This window comes from Lytechinus pictus, chromosome 10 (assembly GCF_037042905.1).
Source record: "Lytechinus pictus isolate F3 Inbred chromosome 10, Lp3.0, whole genome shotgun sequence".
NCBI lineage: Eukaryota > Metazoa > Echinodermata > Echinoidea > Temnopleuroida > Toxopneustidae > Lytechinus > Lytechinus pictus.
Genome location: NC_087254.1, coordinates 25642013 through 25660921, shown reverse-complemented (window position 1 = coordinate 25660921; position 18909 = coordinate 25642013). Strand labels below are relative to the sequence as shown.

At 36.6% G+C, this 18909-nt stretch overlaps 1 protein-coding gene across 2 annotated transcripts in view; it reads right to left on the bottom strand.

The window, feature by feature from the left end:
• Nucleotides 1-1998: 1998 nt before the first annotated feature.
• Nucleotides 1999-18909, bottom strand: part of LOC129269377 (spermatogenesis-associated protein 20-like) — an 18243-nt gene continuing 1332 nt past the window's right edge. The window contains exons 3-16 of one of the 2 annotated variants that reach the window (XM_064105665.1): nucleotides 17990-18124; nucleotides 17676-17740; nucleotides 16953-17107; nucleotides 16270-16413; nucleotides 15566-15764; nucleotides 15064-15194; nucleotides 14561-14665; nucleotides 13425-13499; nucleotides 12039-12248; nucleotides 11424-11616; nucleotides 9552-9720; nucleotides 8721-8929; nucleotides 7592-7791; nucleotides 1999-5525 (exon numbers count right to left, since the gene is read on the bottom strand). In XM_064105665.1, coding sequence (XP_063961735.1) covers nucleotides 5271-5525; nucleotides 7592-7791; nucleotides 8721-8929; nucleotides 9552-9720; nucleotides 11424-11616; nucleotides 12039-12248; nucleotides 13425-13499; nucleotides 14561-14665; nucleotides 15064-15194; nucleotides 15566-15764; nucleotides 16270-16413; nucleotides 16953-17107; nucleotides 17676-17740; nucleotides 17990-18124 — 2245 coding nt within the window. In that variant the 3' untranslated portion in view covers nucleotides 1999-5270. The remainder of the gene's footprint in view (nucleotides 5526-7591; nucleotides 7792-8720; nucleotides 8930-9551; nucleotides 9721-11423; nucleotides 11617-12038; nucleotides 12249-13424; nucleotides 13500-14560; nucleotides 14666-15063; nucleotides 15195-15565; nucleotides 15765-16269; nucleotides 16414-16952; nucleotides 17108-17675; nucleotides 17741-17989; nucleotides 18125-18909) is intronic. The other variant, XM_064105666.1, reaches the window with a different exon arrangement.

The following is an 18909-nucleotide window of genomic DNA, read 5'->3' as shown; positions in this document are numbered from 1 at the left end:
TATTCTTCAGTTGAATATATCCTTGAGTGTGAATTAAAAAATGCTCCACCGTCTCAGTTACTTTTACTTCAGCGACCTGTGATTATTCCTTCTGGCAACACCCAGGCAGTTCAGCAAGTAAGAAGAAACCATGAATAACAATCGACAAAAAATCAGCATCCATCCCTATCACTATATATTGAGAACTGGTCTCGTTGTATGCTCTGGAAAAGGGCTTGATAAATTATCAAACGTCGTGTTAATGACAGCACAATCAGAAATGTGTAGTCCTTCTTGGCTCCAGAAAGTAATGGTCATATATCACATCAGTGTGATGGACAACTAACATGATTACATGATGACCCTGCTTGCATGATGTTGCCTCTTTGTCAGAAAAAATTGGTAGAATCATAATTATCATACTCAATCCTTAACCTCCTTAGTAGGCCTCTGTTAATCATAAGTTAATCCAAATATGAAGTTAGGTATCTTACCTGGGAGCACTGATCAACTATGATTGTGTCTATTCTCTTAACATGGTATTACCCCCAATACCCCAATACATTACAATTTTCTGTTGATTATCTGTCAAAGCAAATGCACAGAGGAAATATTTCTTAATAATTGTATCAAAGACTAATAAATTGAAATGGAATTGAACTTGAATTGAATTCCTAAATCAGGAAACTCGGAAAGAGATGAATACGTAAAATTTTAAGGGCGCAGATAATTTGCTGGCAAGGTTTTGTCAAGGTCATTACGAGGTATTCCTGATACCACTCTGGATGTATTCGACGTCAAACTTGATCTGTATAGTTATGTATTTGGTATTTTGTTCATAAATGAGCTCATTTGACCCCTTTTTATTCACTAGACAAGGGTTTTTCAGATGGAGATTTTTCAAAGTAAAAAGACACTAAGAACTGCCATGAAAAATGAGCTTTCTAACTGCTTTTAGTCTATTTTGCCTTCCAATGTAAAGGGCTCTGTTTTGGGGATGTTACTTGGTAACATTAATTACTATCTTTCCCACATTGGTATTGAACCCAGGGCCCTCTGATTTTTAGACAACTTCTGTACTACAGACACTTTGTATCTCCTATCATGAAACCATAACACAATCCAGTCATATCCAACCAGGTTCCCTGGAAGCGCTGCAGATAGCACTCTACTTCAAACCTAAGGATAATCATAAAACTGTCATGATTGATATCACAAAATCATTGCACATGATCTACAGAACAAGTGGAACGCCTCTGGCAATCTCGCCTGCATCATGAGATTCGATATAGCAGCAGTGTTGACTTTGAAAACAGCTATTCACAAAAGAAAACAAGAGAAAGTATTCATATGATAATAAAACACTATGTCCATTGACCCAAAATGACCTTTGACCATGATCATGTGACCTAAGTGTTCAAAACAATCATTCATACTTGATCCATAAACTTTCTAAGTTATAAAAATTCCACAAATACCCCCAACCTGGCCAAACTTGACCTTGAGTAACCTTTGTCATGTGACCTGAAACTCAACTTGGATATTCAGTGATACACCCATACCCTTATGTCTAAGTTTCATAAACTAGGTCCACATACTCTTATTAAGTTATGACAATATTTCAAAAACTTCAGCTTGGTTAAGGTCTTGATATTGATTTCCCCAACATGGTCTAGTTCAATAACCCTAAATGAACTTTGACCTTAGTCATGTGACCTGAAACTCAGGCAGGATGTTTCGTAATACGTAATCACCATTATGTCCAAGTTTCATGAGCTAGGTCCATTTACATTTTAAGTTATGATGACATTTCAAAAACTAACCTTGGTTAAGATTTCAATGTTGACGACGCCACCGACACCGCCATCAGAAAAGCGCCGCCTATAGTCTCGCTCTGCTATGCAGGCGAGACAAAAATCAGAGCTTTGCTAAATAAACAAAGCCTGTCTAAAGCTTTGATGATAATATGGATTAATATACTACATTATAATCTGCATGTAACACTGCAATCTTCAGATGTTGATTCTTTATTTTTATTTTGATGTGGCACCTGATCAAAATAAATGTTCATAAAATACATTCACTAAAAAAAAAGATTTCACTCTATATCATCCATATCATATCAGTTTTTGGACATACACATTGATGATATACTCTACTACAGAACTTGAACAGTGAGAGATCTTTTTTTTTCATGCCAAATCTTGAAAGAGGCTTTAAGCATTGTGTCACAGGCCAAGATGTCTTTTGACAGAGATAGAGACACTATCAGAGAATGATAGTTTACAGACCATTCTATTACACAATAAATGCTCATCAGTATTACACATATGAATGAATGTAACAAAGTCAAAGACAAACTGCACAAATGGGAAAGGGGAGTAACAACCTGAACCCACTTATTGAAAGTCTGTGACCAAACAAAATAATAATAATGATTAAAAAAGCAATTTACAACATGCTCCTAGGTGCACTGTGCATGGTATTCAAGGCGCTAAATTAGTGTCACTATTGTCTATTACCCTGGTATGTAGCTGGCCACCTTCAAGGGCCACAGGTGTAGCATGCAATGGATATTCCTGCCAGGTACATTTGCACATTTTAAACATATATCTAAAGAGGGCATTCATCACAAATGTCTTTTTCACAAAACCGATGGTAATCAAATTGAGCTTGAAACATAGTCATAACAGTTTTGAATACATTTCATTTGAAGAAAAAAAAAGTTGGAAGAGATGCATTTGGAAAAGTTTCAAATATAAATTTGAAATAAACTTTGAACATTTCCACCTCATTACATAAAATATACAAATACATCACATGTATTTTCACATAAGAAATGATCCTAAATATTTTTAGCATATATCACTTGATAATATTGCCTCATAGGCTCACACATATAAAAAAAAAAGAAATTTAATGATGTATTCAAACGCTGACCCTGTACACTGCATGCCTTTCTTAGAAGAGCATGCATCATGAATATCATGAATAAGAAATTCAGCATAAAATCGTATGATCATTTTGAGCATTTTTTGTGTAACTTTTCACAGATACTTGCACTATTTACATGTGTAATGGATAAATGGTGACAACTTGAGGTCTAATGCCAATGGTGTGAAAAATGAAACAAACAAAAACATGTTTTATTGAAAAAAACACACATAAAATGTCAAATAAGGATTATGAAAATTAGGTCAAAACATATTGGAAGAACCAGATTTAACGATAATTCAAGAACTTTGCAAATCAAAAGAAGAAGTGTTAATGTTTTCAAGCACATGATAATATTCAGTCCGACCACTCTTATCCAGCCTCCACTTATCCAGATCTTTCTAGTATCCGGACGCACACTTGCAGAGATTTTTTTTTTTTTTCAGTCTAGTATGTAGGGGAAATGAGATTTTAATCTAAAATCAAAATTCATATGCCAAACTCACTTTGATTACATACATTTTCCAATACAGCCTACCAACATGTACAACCACATTATTTTTTTCGGAAAATATCTCACCCAAATCACCGAAAGAACTCGGACAGGATAATTTTCCAGTACAGTGCAACCATTCACAGATCTATTGTGCATTTCTTTTTTGAGGGGAAAAACCCGTCTCCCGCAGGCGTCTTACATTACTGACAGCGCCATCTATCATGTTTGAGCCTACAGTCAGTATGACAATGGCTGACTTTGCGAAGCTGCGATGATCCAATTTTCAAACTTTGTTTCAAGTCATTCTCTTTCTTTCGAGGTATGCTCAATGTATTCCTCAACCATTTCAGCAGGTAAATTATCCAAGAGTTTTGGCAGCCATTTGATTTCATTTCTGTAAAAAAAAAATGCCTATAATATGCACTGACAGTTGTGAAGTATTGTCTGTGTATGCCCACTACATCAGATTATGTGTAGCTATCATTGTGGAGGCAGCTGCGCGTATTTAATAATGGGTCTCCCAGATCCGGATAAATCCCTTATCAGGATTGGTGCTGGTCCCAACGTGTCCAGATAAGAGAGGTCGGAACTGGGTTGGACTGAATGACAATTATCTATACTTTGAAGAATATCATTAACAACATAATAAAATCTGTGATATGATGGCCGTTTCTTCTGTATAGTATGATCCTCTTGCAATGGATGTGTGATTAGTATAGTTTTATGATACATGTCCCAAATATAATCAATAATATGGTAGAGCATTGCTTTTGCAGATCTATGTTTTTAGGTGGTGTCAATTAGGAACAAGTGGAACGCATCTGGCTGTCTCATCTCACGTGCACCGCTGACTTTGAAAACAACCGAGTCTAACAACACAGTAAGACCATGGGTGATTTCCAGTCCAGTGTTGGCCTTGGTGTTAGTGTTGGTGTTGAAATTTGGATTGCTTCCCCTGGCTCCAAAACCTATTCTGAGTTTGTAAAACTGATCCAGATCACATTATTGACATCTCAACAACTTGTGAGTGACTTTAAGGGACCATCTACATTCTTTGGTGTTATAATCTTGTAAAAATTGACCTTACACCAACACCAAAAAGTCAACACTGAACTTGAAATCACCCCATGGCTTAAGTTAAACCGGACTTCAGAATATCGGCCAATAACTTTCCGTAAAGATTCATATCATTTAGTGAAATTATCTCTTAAGTTGATAGAGATTCCACATTAGCATTAAGATTTCATAACACATGATCATCTCTGTTGAATTAATTTATATTTCATTGCTACTTGTACAATGCATGATAATTATCATTAGATTTTATATTAAACACTGCGAGGAATAAGAGTAATCGCATCAAAAAGAAGGAAAAATAATTAAGAGATGGAGAAAGAGAATGAGAAGGAAGAGAAGAGGTGGTGGAGGAAGGCAATAGGAGAGGATGAGGGGGCGGTGAAGGAGAAGGAAACTGATATGAAGGAGGAGATGGTTGATGAGACGACAATAAATCAAGAACATGAAGATATTCAAAGACATTTTCAAGAAAAAGGAATCATATGGTCTTGAGATTTATGATTCAATTCAATTCTTACTTCTCCTTGTCTCAATTCAGCTCCCACTGAGGCATTTAACATTTTGCAAGATATAAATCTGCACTTACCCTCTCCATCTTGGTATAGTAACCACTCCTTAGAATGCCTTTCAACGGCATCTAGAGATGTCTTCTAATGCCATTCAACAGCATCTAGAGAAGTCTTTGAATGTCTTTGAACAGCATCTAGAGAAGTCTTTGAATGTCTTTGAACAGCATCTAGAGAAGCCTTTGAATGCCTTTTTACAGCAGCAAGGCTGACGTATTTCATTTCTTCAGGAGGTCCTCAAGTTCATCCACACAGTTGACAGGCAGTTGGCACTGGTAATTCTCGCAGACATAAGCTGTAGCCTTCCCATCAATTCTCTTCAACGTCTTGAGGATGTCAAGGTGGGATGATAGGAAGGTGGATTTGTGGCCTTCATCAGTGAGGATGATGACTTTGTTGGGAAGGTAGTGAGAATGGACACACTGGAGGAGTTTCCTGGTGTCTTGGCCTTGACGGTCTCCACATATGATTATCTATGAAGAGAGAATAATTATGATCGCAACAAAAATAATTAGAACTACGAACTGGCTTATTTTTTGACATATAATATGTTGTTACCATAGCAACACAATTTCCAACACAGAAAAAAATAGGCCCTGCACATCTTTACCTCAAGACCAATGCATGAGCCATATTTCATGGAATTGGTTGAAAACTGATGAAGTAGTACGAACCACAAGCTTTTTACCTAATTTGGGGCGTATAATGTTGTTACCATGGCAAAATGATTTCATACACACACAAAATACATGTCTTGGAAATCTATACCTCAAAACCAATGCGTGAGCCAAATTTCATGAGAATTGGTTGCCAATTGATGACGTAATTCAAACCGCAAGATTTGAATCCAATTTTCAACATATATCATTACCATGGCAACATGATTTCTGACACACACAATATATATGTCTTGCACATCTTTACCTCAAGACCAATGTGTGTGCCAAATTTCATGAGAATTTGTAAAAAACTGAGAAAGTAGTTCAAACTGCAATATTTTTACCTTTTTTTTGCAAAAATATACCATTACCATGGCAACACAATTTCTGACACATACATAAAATGTATCTTGCACATTTTTACCCCAACACCAATATGTGTGCCAAGTTTCATGAGAATTGGTTAAAAAGAAAGTAGTTCGATGCGCAATATTTGCAACCGACCGACCGCACCGATTTCTTTATACCCCCTTCTTTCAAACTTGGTTTGGTGGGTATAATAATGATATTCCTCCTCTACCAATATGCCTACTATTACAAACACCACCACCACTCCTCCTAAAGCTACTACTACTTCTACAATTCCTGCTACTGTTACTGCTGATCATATATTAATATCATATATATTATTATATAATAATATCAATATAATATATTAATCATGGGGGTCTTGCCTATTGTCTATGGACTGAGCTTTCCCTCAAAGGCTTTTTCCCCGCACGCTCTTCGCCTCGTTCTGGGTTGGGAGGCAAGATCCAAGCTCGACACACGGCATCGCCATGGTTTCTTTGTCTATTTTCTTCGCGTTCGTTATCAATCACTGTTTCAAAGTCAAAGTTCAAGCCTGTGAGGCAGTCCCACAGTTTGTCCGTTGATTCAACCCAAAATGCATGCGGCAATGCGATGTCTTCCTACCTGAACACAGCCTAAAAATCTCACACACTAAAATGTCAATTCGATGATCATGGCATCGGTGTAGTGTTTTCAATACGGTGATCCTTGCTCCTTATTAGAGACCTTTCATTTTCTGCGACGAGCCATGTGGACGTACAAGATTAAGGAATTTTGGGAGCTCTGCGCATGCGCGAAGTAATCTGTGACGAGCCTTCTCGTTCACTGCCCAAATCTGTGACTCGTATTTGAGGGTTTTGACGTTTGGTGTCATAGTGCTCGAAAGAGCACCAGTTCGTCCGGTACATGACGTCATCCAAGCTTAGCAAAAATGAATGAAGCCGCATCAATATTTGAGTTTCAGTGATTCAGCAGGGCTGGTAAACGGAAAGTTACTGCTTGTTACAAGCTTTTCCGTTACATTTTGTTTGGCCTGTTTTAGACACTACATATCCGGTAGGTAATTGATGTTCTATTTCCAAACAACAGTGTTTTTTCGGCTTTTGCGCCACGTTTGCACACCCAGCTTCCAGAGTTCAGCTTGCGACAGCGCTCTGCGGGCATGGCAGCCTGACCCTACCAGGGTTGCAGCGATTAACTTTGGAAATGCTGGAAATGAAAATGGCCTAGATCTGACTTATGCCTAGATCTACATAATTTGATATGCTGAGACGTTTTCTTAATTTCCAGTCCAGTGACATGCTAACTGGCACTCTTGAACTCTATGGCTCGTATTCTCAAAGAGGTTTCAATTGTACCATGGTACAAAACCATGGGCTATGCAGATTTTTAACATAATTACGCTTATTTCATCGTGTACACAAAGTTCAATCCAATTAAATGCGTGCTTTCGGCAAAGAGCGCTTAAAATGTACAAATGTAGCGCGTTAATAGTGGGCAAATTTTGTCATGAACAAATTTTGTTTTACCTGTTTAGCTGTGGTCCCCTGACTCAGCAATGCTGATGCCATCTCTGGCAATGCTATGGGTATCTTCTTCAACCTTTCCCCAAAGACAGAGAAGAGCTTGGCAGCCTTATCTTGATAGTCTGGTCTGTTCAAATAGTTAGACAGCCTCAGCAGATTCAAACAGGCAACAGAGTTAGCACTTGGTTCTGCACCATCTTGGTCTGAAATTTAAAATATCACATTCTTACTATGAACTTTGAGGTACTATATAAAGAAATTGATTTTTGATCATTTCAAATAGATGGAAACTTAAGCCCGGCTCACACTATGCGATTCATTGCGATCCGAATTTCAAAGAAATTATAATAACATTTGATACGGACATTCCAACTAATAAAATATTACGGATCAGAGTTCAGAATAGTGGTAGGACTACTGAAATCGAAATTTGGTCCAGTTCGAGCCTCCCTAAATGAATAAAAACAAATTTCAATTCCAAATCGTAATGACATCATCATCAGCTGCGACTTGAAGCCGATTTGGACTTTACTCTGACTACAGGGCTTGCCACAAAGTAAAAATATGATTTTAGTATTTCTAACATCATGCCAAACTTTCAATAAAATAATTTTACTTCTTGGAACTTTCATATTTAATGCAAAATGCGATTTCTTGAAAAATCGTGTCGCGTCAGATCACAGAGTGTGAGACAGGCTTTAAAAGATAGATTGTCTTCTTTACCATCACTTTAACACAGAGTATACAGATCAGTATATGTATAGAGACAGCGTTAGGAGATTCAAGCTGGTAATAAGGTTCTGCATCATTATGGTCTGCAATTGAATTCTGGTTAACAGCTTAAAACTTTGGTGTTCTCACTTTTTTCTCTCAAAATGTTACGGACCATAAATATTTTATATAGCGGTCATGTTCTTCAGCTACTTCCTTCAAATAAAAAGTAAATCTATTCATCCTTATGTTTTGCATCGAAAGCATCGAAAATATGATTTTTCCTTTCTTTTGTTACTGGTATATCATAAAGTAAAGTGACCAATGAGGTATAATGGACAATCACAAAAAAATGAGTTTCTACTTTCTAGTCAAGAAAAGCCTAAAGGAATATTTTGATAAGTAATGAATAACATCTCACCTTCCTTTAATCTTAACAGGATGGAGGAGTCCTTATCGGTGGTAGAGAAGTATCCTCCATTCTCGGTATCCCATAGCAACTCATCAAGCTTCTCCTGGAGCTGACTCGCCCATTCTACCCATTGCTCATCGTAATTAGCTTCATACAGATCCAACAGGCCTCTGATCAAGAAACAGTAGTCATCCACGAATCCCTGGATTGGATTGGGGCTGAAAGGACAAAACAATGAAGTTGATAGAAAATTAATTTCAGATACAACTCTGTCCTTGCCCATTTACACCACTCCTTGTGGGGCTGAAAAGACAAAACAATAAGTTGCTAAAAATCAGTTTTCAAATAAATGTCTTCCCTTGCCCAATCCATCCACTGCTCATCATAATTAGATTCATACAGATCCAATAACCTTTGGAACTCCCTCCCTTCTTCACTTCGTGAAATTGACAGCATAGAACTCTTTAAACCGTCTCTCAACTCACTTATTTCGGCAGATGTGTAGTGATTAACTTATTGGATGAGCCTGCGCCTATGAATGTTTTTAACAGATATATGGCGCAATATAAATGCTGTGGATCATCATCATTAATAACCGTCTGATTAAAAAACATTAGTCAGCAATGAAGTGATGGATCGGATTTGGGCTGAAAGGATAAAACAAATATTAAAGTACTCACATTGAGTCAAATACATTGATGCACATGAAAAAGCCAACACAATTGTGAACATATCAGCTCACGAATAAGCTACAAGAAATGGATAACATCAAAATATCTGTTTTGCGACTCATTGGCTTGCAAAGCGAATGGACTGATAACTCTTCTCTTGTTGACTTACATTTGAGCGATGTCTCCATCTTTGTTCCTATATGCACTCCTGAGTAGGCATCCTGTTGATGGATCATATAGATGTTGCTTGATGAACATTGCTGCTTCTTCTGCTCTCTGAGTGAACTCTGGTGACTGGAGGACCTGCCCTGCCCTTGAAAACCCAGACACCATCAATCCTAACATATTCCAGAGAAAAGAAAAGTATGTAAAAAGGTAAGTAGCTTGGGCAATTACTAAATTCTGGTACAAGTTCAAAATACATACCACTATGAGATTACTTGATTTATGGAAGGTCAAATTATGCGAATTCTGCTACTACTACTCATAAAATTATAGGGTATTTGTATAGTGCACATAACCACCTTGATTAGATGCTCAAAGTGCTCCTATATTACCCTGGCAATACTCCGCAACCAATTCTGATGCTCACATCTTTTTGAGGAACTGGGTTGAGTGCAGTGTGCATAGATTTCTTGCTGAAGGAAATTGTGCCATGGGTGAGATTTGAACCCACAACCCTCTGTTACAAAATCCAGACACTAATCCACCGGGCCACAACATTCCACTAAACCTGGTAAGCTTAACGAGGACTAACTTGAAATTGAAGATCATCAAATTTGTCCCGTTTACATGGATAATTAACTTACTGAACAAAAATTCAAATCAAATTCAAAAAAATATCTCATTCATTATTGCATCTTTACATACATGTATCACTGCCACACCATCACCTGGGGAGTGTTTCATCAACATTTTCATCCGACAAGTTGTCAGATCTGACATCTTTCTCTGATGTTGATTGGCTGAGAGGTACTGTTACTATGGTAACTTGTCGGATAAAACGTCCGACAAGTCCTTTCATGAAACGCCCCCCAGATCCACTTTAATTCAGCCAACTCCATATGAATCTCTCACATAAAAACTTTGTATCACAAAGCCAAGTTTGAATATGAGTAATTGAATCCCCAAACCCATTTTATGAAAAATTCATATTCATCAATAGTTCTCTCTGAGATGGTGGATGCATTAAACTGTGTGGCCCGTATTCTGAAGTCAGGATTAACTTAAACTCAGGTTTAAAGTTGTGGTTTAAGTATGGATAGCCAATTGTTACATAAATCACTAACAGTAGAGATATCATATTTCAGCGTATTTGGCTCTTAAATCATTCATAACTGTCTAGGAAGTATAAAATGATTGTCTTCACTATCGATGAATCAGGAAAGAGCACAGTAAACCTAAGAAACATACAACTTGATAAAAATTTTGACACTTTTGGCTTCCCATAATTTTAGTAGAGTTAGACCATGGTCTACGTTAAACCTGACTTCAGAATACGGGCCTGTGTGTTCATACGCAAGTGTGAAGGGGTGGCCTCTAAGATATCAATAGCTGGATAAAGCTTGTATGCTGCTGCACACACAACCTTGAAGCTCATGAACAGTACACCATGGCACAATTAAAGGCTTGGTCCCACTGCACTTACGGATGCAGCGAGGATGTAAAACGGAAAAGAATCTTGCCATCCGTTGAAAAACATTATGTATCCATTGTGTACTCTTCGCATACATGTTTTATACGCTCTATAACTATTTAGCATCTGTCCACTGTGATTTCATTGTTCGCCTATATTGTCCACCATCTGAGGCAGATGTAAACGGATGGAGTCACCCCAAAATTTTGCTTGTCCGCTGTATCCGTTAGGAATACATACAGTGGGACCAGGCCTTAACAGTATATGGGGGCATACTAACGCCTAAGAAACAACAGGCACAACATGTGGAACTTTGTGCGCTCTTGATTTGGAGTACTATCATTTGGCCTCAAAAGAGCATGTTGCAGCTCCATCCAGCTATTGATATCGATGGGTGGCCCTTACCGTTCCATGCAGTCAGCATTTTATCATCAAGATGAGGGCGAGGGCGCCCTAACCTGATCTCATGCAATATTTTCCTAGATTTATCTAATGCGCCCTGGACTGTCCCCTCGTCCAGGCCAAGCATAGATGCTGTAGACTCCAAGCCACCTCGAGCGATGAGGACGTTCTGCTCTTTCAACTCCCCATGTGGGTCCTAGTATAAAAAGGGCGAGAGTATTATTACCCTGGGTAACACATTACCGACTGGAACAATATGCTCCCGTTGACGGCCTCTGGGAATTGCAGGATTCAGTAGTCAATAGAAATAACAATCAACAATTTTTTATAACTCTGAAACAGTTCCACAATTCAATCCCCAAAAAGGAAATGAATCTCATCTTTATGCTGTGAAATTAATCAAAATGTGCCTTTCAATAAACAAGAAAGAATTAATATAAATCCTTTATAATATATAACACACTTGAAACATAATATCTAAGCATTGAATTTAAAGATGGCCATGGTATTTACATGTTGTAAATGGTGTCCATTAAACCTGCAGTATGAAATCTACCTCTACTATGAAAGTCACATGTGTAGAGTAATTATGAAAAAGATTCGTAGTATGAATTATACCTGTTCAAAGTCCACATTGCCAGCTGGTTTAATGCCATAGTGCATGCAGAACACATCAGCTAATGTTGCAGTATCTGATCCTTCCACTTTGTCACTCAGATGTGTCCTGACTTCTGTATCTGTCCACACGCAGAAAGCGCCCTCTTTCTTGTGATTTTCGTCAGCTGTTGGCAAAGAGTCAGCATCTTCTGCACTGTAAAACCCACCTGCCTTGAATAGGAAAGAAATGAAAAAGTGGACAAGTGGAATGCATCTGGCAGTCTTGCCTACATTACACGATTCAATATAGCAGCAGTGCTGACTTGAAAACAGCTATTGAATAATTATTCACAAAAGAAAACATTCATGTGATAATAAAAATACTATGTCCATTGACCCAAAATGACCTTTGACCATGATCATGTGATCTAAAATGTGTGCAAAATAATCATTTAAACTTAAATACCCATATGTCTATATTTCAGGAACAAGATCCATAAACTTTTGAAGTTACGATGGTAGTTAACAAATACCCCCAACATGGCCAACGTTCATTGACCCTAAATAACCTTTGATCTTGATCATGTGACCTGAAACTCGCACAGGATGTTCAGTAATACTTGATTACTCTTATGTATAGGTTTTATGAACTAGGTCCATATACTTTCTAAGTTATGATGACATTTCAAAAACTTAACCTTAGGTTAAGATTTTGAAACTGATTCCCCCAACATGGTCTAAGTTCATTGACCCTAAATGACCTTTGAGCTTGGTCAAGTGACCTGAAACCAAGGCAGGATGTTCAGTAATACTTGATTACCCTAATGTCTAAGTTTCATGAACTAGGTCCATATACTTTTTAAGTTATGATATCATTTCAAAAACTTAACCTTAGGTTAAGATTTGATTTTGACACCGCCGCTGCCGTCGCCGTCAGAAAAGCGGCGCCAATAGTCTCGCTCTGCTATGCAGGTGAGACAAAAATCACACATGCAAGTCAGACATTACAATTTACTGCATCTCTCCATATATTACAGGAGGAGCAAACTAATCAACACTTGTTCGGTCTCTCATTGTGTGTTTTAAATTGGTAGTTCCCAAATGTATCTTTTGAGATAATTATTAGAAATAGAGAAAATAAAATAGCCTATGATTTTATTTGCGTGGAGAAACCAATGTGTTTGTGAGAGGTTAAGTACCTCTTTTGAAACTTGGCAACATAATCATGGCAATATGAATGAATATTGATTGGTGAAGAAATGTCATCATTGAAATGGACCTATATAAGACTACACTGCTCAGAATGTTGCTTTATGGGTAGTGAACCTGGCCAGATATGAGTAGTTGTTGACTTGAGGTGGAGCTATTAAGGTTGTTGGTTCATATGCCCTTTAACATCTTACTTACCTTGTCACTCAGATCTCGACCAACATATTCAAGGATATCACGGGCCATTTCAGCAAACACAGACTCTTTAGTGATCTGAGTTTAAGTAAAAACAGCATCACTTGAAAATCATTATAAATAAAAAAAACCTCATGAAATGGTACTCATGACCACAGATGAAGTTTAGCATAAATCAACAAATGGCCATCAAGGGTAAAGTAAGTGTACAAATAGCTATAATCTGCCAAATGATTTTGGTAGAAAATTGAGAAAATAAACAAGTCATCCTTTCATTTAAATGGTCTTTTATCAAGGTCCAATCAATGTTTGTGCTATGAATTTATCCATGTTGATTTTTAGTGTTACCCAATTTTCATTTAGTTTTTATCTTTGAACAATGTTGGCTTGCTAAAAACAATGTCTGAACGATCAATACTATTCCACATAATCATGATCTCCATCATACATATAACAGTTCTTATATTTTTTTTAAAGACAGATGACAGGTCATTATAATAAAAATATCTTCCAACAAAAACATAATGATCAATAGTATCACAATTCAGGATGATAAATCAAGAATTCTCATACAAGTCAACATTGCCAAATATTCAGGTTGATAAAAGGAAATTAAAATAAACGAATGGCTACGATAACAATTCACCTAAATTGAGTATTCTCTATGATAATAATTGCTCACTGTAATCAGTCAAGTTTGGCATTAGCTTTATAGAATACGATGCAAGTATAATAATAATAATAATAATAATAGGCATTTATATAGCGCCATATATCTAGAAATATTATATTCTGAGGCGCGATATTATTATTATTATTACCCCGGCTTTAGCTCAAGCTGCCTTTCAGCGCTCATGCATTCAAGGAATTAATCCTGCTGGGTACCCATTCACCTCACCTGGGTTGAGTGCAGCACAATGTGGATAAATTTCTTCCTGAAGGAAATTACGCCATGGCTGGGATTCGAACCCATGACTAATCCACTGGGCCACAACGCTCCACAAGTATCTTATTTTTGGCCACATCCAGCATGTACATGTATATGTTGGTACCTCTTGCCACCTTAAATGCAGCCAAAACCTATGCAAATTGATGTTCCCTACATGTATGCCACATATGCAGTGCTGAAGTGTCCTTACCTGATATGCATCTAGATATGCTACAGCTAGTTGTCCCTGATCATACAGCATTTTCTCAAAGTGAGGAACATGCCAGAAACGATCCGTGGAGTAGCGATGGAATCCCTGTAAGAAGGGTACATATAAGAATGTTTGCAATGTGTCTGTGGAAAGGCCACATTTGAAAGTGTTTTCTGATTATTCAGTATCATTATCAGTAGCAGCACAGTAATCATGATCATCACTCCCATCATCATCATCATCACCATCATCATCATCATCATCATAACTATCATCACCATGATTATTTTGATCATCACTATCATCATGATAATTAGCATCTCCTTCAAAACCAACATTACCATCATCATCATCACAACATCGTCATTAATACCATTACCATTGTCATCAACGCAATCAATGTCAAAACCATCATATTTTCCAATATTACCATCATCATAATGAATAACATCATCATCACTACCAGTAGAATGGGTTAAGAATTCCAAACCAGCAAGACTAACCTGACTGACATGATCATGTATCCCACCCCTGGCCATCATCTTTAGAGTATGAACACACATTTCTAGTGACCTCTCACCCATATCACTGTCTCTATTACTTCCATACAGTCTGAACAGGAAGTTAAAGTTCACTGAGAGAGAAAAAAAAGAATAATTGCTCAGAAATTTGCAAAATAAATGTGTCATTCTCTTGGTATATAGGCCTACATAGGTCTTTTTTCCAATCTACAATAATACATTTGAAAACATGTGCTTATCTGTCTTGGAGATTTTCAGTGCATTCATTTTTCATACTCAATTTCATTATTTCACAATAGTGTAAAAACTTACTAAATCTAGTTGATGATAGAGATATCAAACAATTTTCCTAAAAAATAATGCTCATGACTACCTGATAACTTTAGAGAGTACGACTGAAGTTGTATATAAAAACTACAGTAGCTATAATTTGACTTTGGTTAAACTTTAATTTGTAGAGTTTTCAATTTACACTAACACATACCTGGCTGAGGAAATTTAGGAGCTCCTCCAAACCCTCCAAACTGGTCATCAAAGCTATCAGTGAGCTGTTTGAAGCATTTCTCTGACACCTCTGACTTTAAGGGCGAGGGATCATCTGTGGATTTGACTTGCACTGCTGCCTGAAGAGCTTCAATGATCTTAGTGCTTTGTTGTTCAAGGGCTCCTCTGTTTTCCCTCCACTACACAGAGAATATATAGATACATAGATCTTTTTTTTTACTTGTTGACTACTGGATTCTGTGATTCCCTGTTTGGGTTGCACAGGGACTATTTAGTTCCAGTAGGCAAATTCTTATTAAGCACAATTCTCTATTCTAATAGAAAGTGCATAGGGGGGGGGGGGCAGTCATCCCCTATGACTTTTCAAGAAGTGACCACCGTGCCCCCCCCCCCCCCAAAAAAAAAAAAAAGAATAAATAAATAAAAATAAAGGGGAATGGAAAGGAATATGATGATTACTATATTTCTTTCCCTATTCCTATACAGTTTTATGACACAGAGAGGTCTGTGTCATAAAACTGTAATACTCGTATGATTCAAATGAGGAAAAAAATGCATCCACTTTTGGTTGTCACATCCCCCCCCCCAAAAAAAAAGGCAGCATATATCAAATCAATGTAGTTGCTTTTATTTTGTCTCGATTGATAATTGATCCTCAACAAACTGTACGTATTAGCTACTCACCTGTCTGGCTATTGTCTGAAGTATCGTTCCAAAGCCTGGTCTGCCAAATCTATCATGAGGAGGGAAATACGTACCACCCATCAGCGGCTTCAAGTCAGGGGTTAACCAGACACTCATAGGCCAGCCACCACCTCCAGCAGTAGCCTAGAGATATTAAGAAGAGTGTAAAGGGACGGTAACTAGTTCAAAATAACACAAATTCTGTCATATCTGCAATGGTCTTTTTTTTAAGTCGAAAAGTTGCCTACACTTAGTCAAGGCAATATTTCAGTCCCCTTTGTGCAAAGCATGTGCTATTTCTTCAAGCTGAACTTTGCCTACCTACAACCAACAAATATCTGTGGTTTATCATAAAGGATATCACACATGGTTCTGAAAATGCATGATTCTTGGTTCCATGTTGCAGTAACAGAGGAAAGAATTAGGATTGGTCAGTTTGTATTCTTTTTTCATTGTGATTCCCAGCATATACCATAAATGATACACATAAATTGAAGATCAAGGGTCATCCAGAACACATTATCATTTTTTAGTTAAAAAACAGAAATATACAAAATTATGAAAATAAGTGTCAACTCTCACATTTTTTTTCTCAATTGAAAACAAAAAACTTGAGGGTTTTACCAGGATCAATTGAGTTACACGTAGGCCAAACAAAGATTTTTTTTTTTTTTTTGCCTTACCTGAATGAATGTCATATAGACCCTATCAACATCAGGCCTTTCCTCTCTATCCACCTTGATACTGACGTAATGTTCATTCATTAACTTTCCAATGTCAGAATTCTCAAAGGATTCCCGCTCCATCACATGACACCAGTGACATGTTGAGTAACCAACTAGAAATCAGATAAATAAAGAAAATATACTTTCATTATAACATTTTGATTGTTGAATAATCAGCATAGTAAGCTAAAAATATATTTGACTAATTTGCAAAATATTGAATATAATAATGAATAACCAACAAAAAAGGAAAGATTATCTGTTAAAAATTAAAAATCAGGCTACAAATGAGTAATTTGCTATAAATCAATACAAATTACCACTCTATTACATTCTATACTGGTATGCCCATCATTATTACAACTTTTTAAATGTTGGCATCTATAAAAAAAAAAAATTATTCCACTGCTATCACATGACACTATGAACATGCATATTGAATTATTAGAGAGAAAATGTAGAATGTATTTACCATACAAAATGCATCTGGCAGTTCAATGTATTCCCAATATGCTAAATTCTTTAAATCAAATTCAGTTGCAATTATTTTCCTTATCTGAATGTAATCTCAAACAGTTAAATATAGCACTTAATTAAATGTAAATAAAGTTTCTATTTCCTCCTAATGTTGAATTATAAAAGAAAATTTTAATCCTACAGAAAAGAAACACTCTTTCCTACCTGAAAGAAAGATTAGTTTGTTTTCCACTTGAGCTTTATCAAAGGCTTCTTGACCCCATGGGTACCTGAAATTTATAAGAAAAAGATCGTATCAATCATACATTAGTTGATCTCATTAAAAAAGAAAATCGTATGGATTCTCCTCATAAATATGCCTCTTTACATTTTCAAACAACTTTTATAATTCTGAGATGTGGAATATCTTGCCAGTATCCTGAAAACAGGGCAGTCTATTATACTTTTCAATTAAACCTGAAATTTAATACAATACAAAGGTGATGTTAAAAGCAGCCTACACAAAATGATTTACTGACCAGTCTACCGGGTTGCTTGCATGTTGAAGCAAGTACGGTGATCTCTCATCTGCAAGTCGGTTGTTGCCTTTAACAGCACTGCTACCACTGCCTTCAGCACCACTACCACCAGATGCCATCCTAACTTGCAAAAGTCTGACAAGCAAAATAAAAAGGGAAATTCTGTTTAATTTGTTTTCTTCTATGATTCTGGTTTGATAATAGATAAAAAGTAAATATTGAACATCTCCCCTCATCAAACTCACTTGCTAAATACTGCAAGGACTAGGAATAAAAAGGCCAACATTTAGGGAGAACAGGAAAGAGAAAACACCTTGAAGCATATGGAAAATTTCATCAATCCCTCATGGGCCAATGTCTCATACAGTATATGCTATGAATGCATAATAAAAAGTGTGATCCTAGCCAACATTCTTGAATGGAATGCTATGGTTAAATACAATGTATTCAAAAGTTTTTGAGTAGGCCTGTATATATTCTCACAAAGGTAAAAATCAAAGATACTATAAGTACAATCATGGGATATTGTTCTTAGATAGTGGCATAGATTTTCACCATTGAATCATTATAATGATCAAATGTTCAAAAGCCAGCCAGTATTTGGACATTAAAGGCCTTAATTAACAATAATTCATATTTCAATTTTCATATGTATACATGTCCCTAGGGCTAATGTACATGTAGAGTAGTTTTATGTAACACCAGTAGATTTTTCAAAAATATAACCAAGAAACTGAAGCAGCCATTAAAAGAACGAACAGAAAAGGAAAAAAAATCATTGCTCACATTTTCCATATTAAAAAGAAATAATTATAACGGATATTACAAGATGACACTTTTAGATCAACATTTTTGCAGTACAACCTGTGTTCACATAGATATATGATTAACAACCTTCTTAGCAAAAAAAAACTAAATAG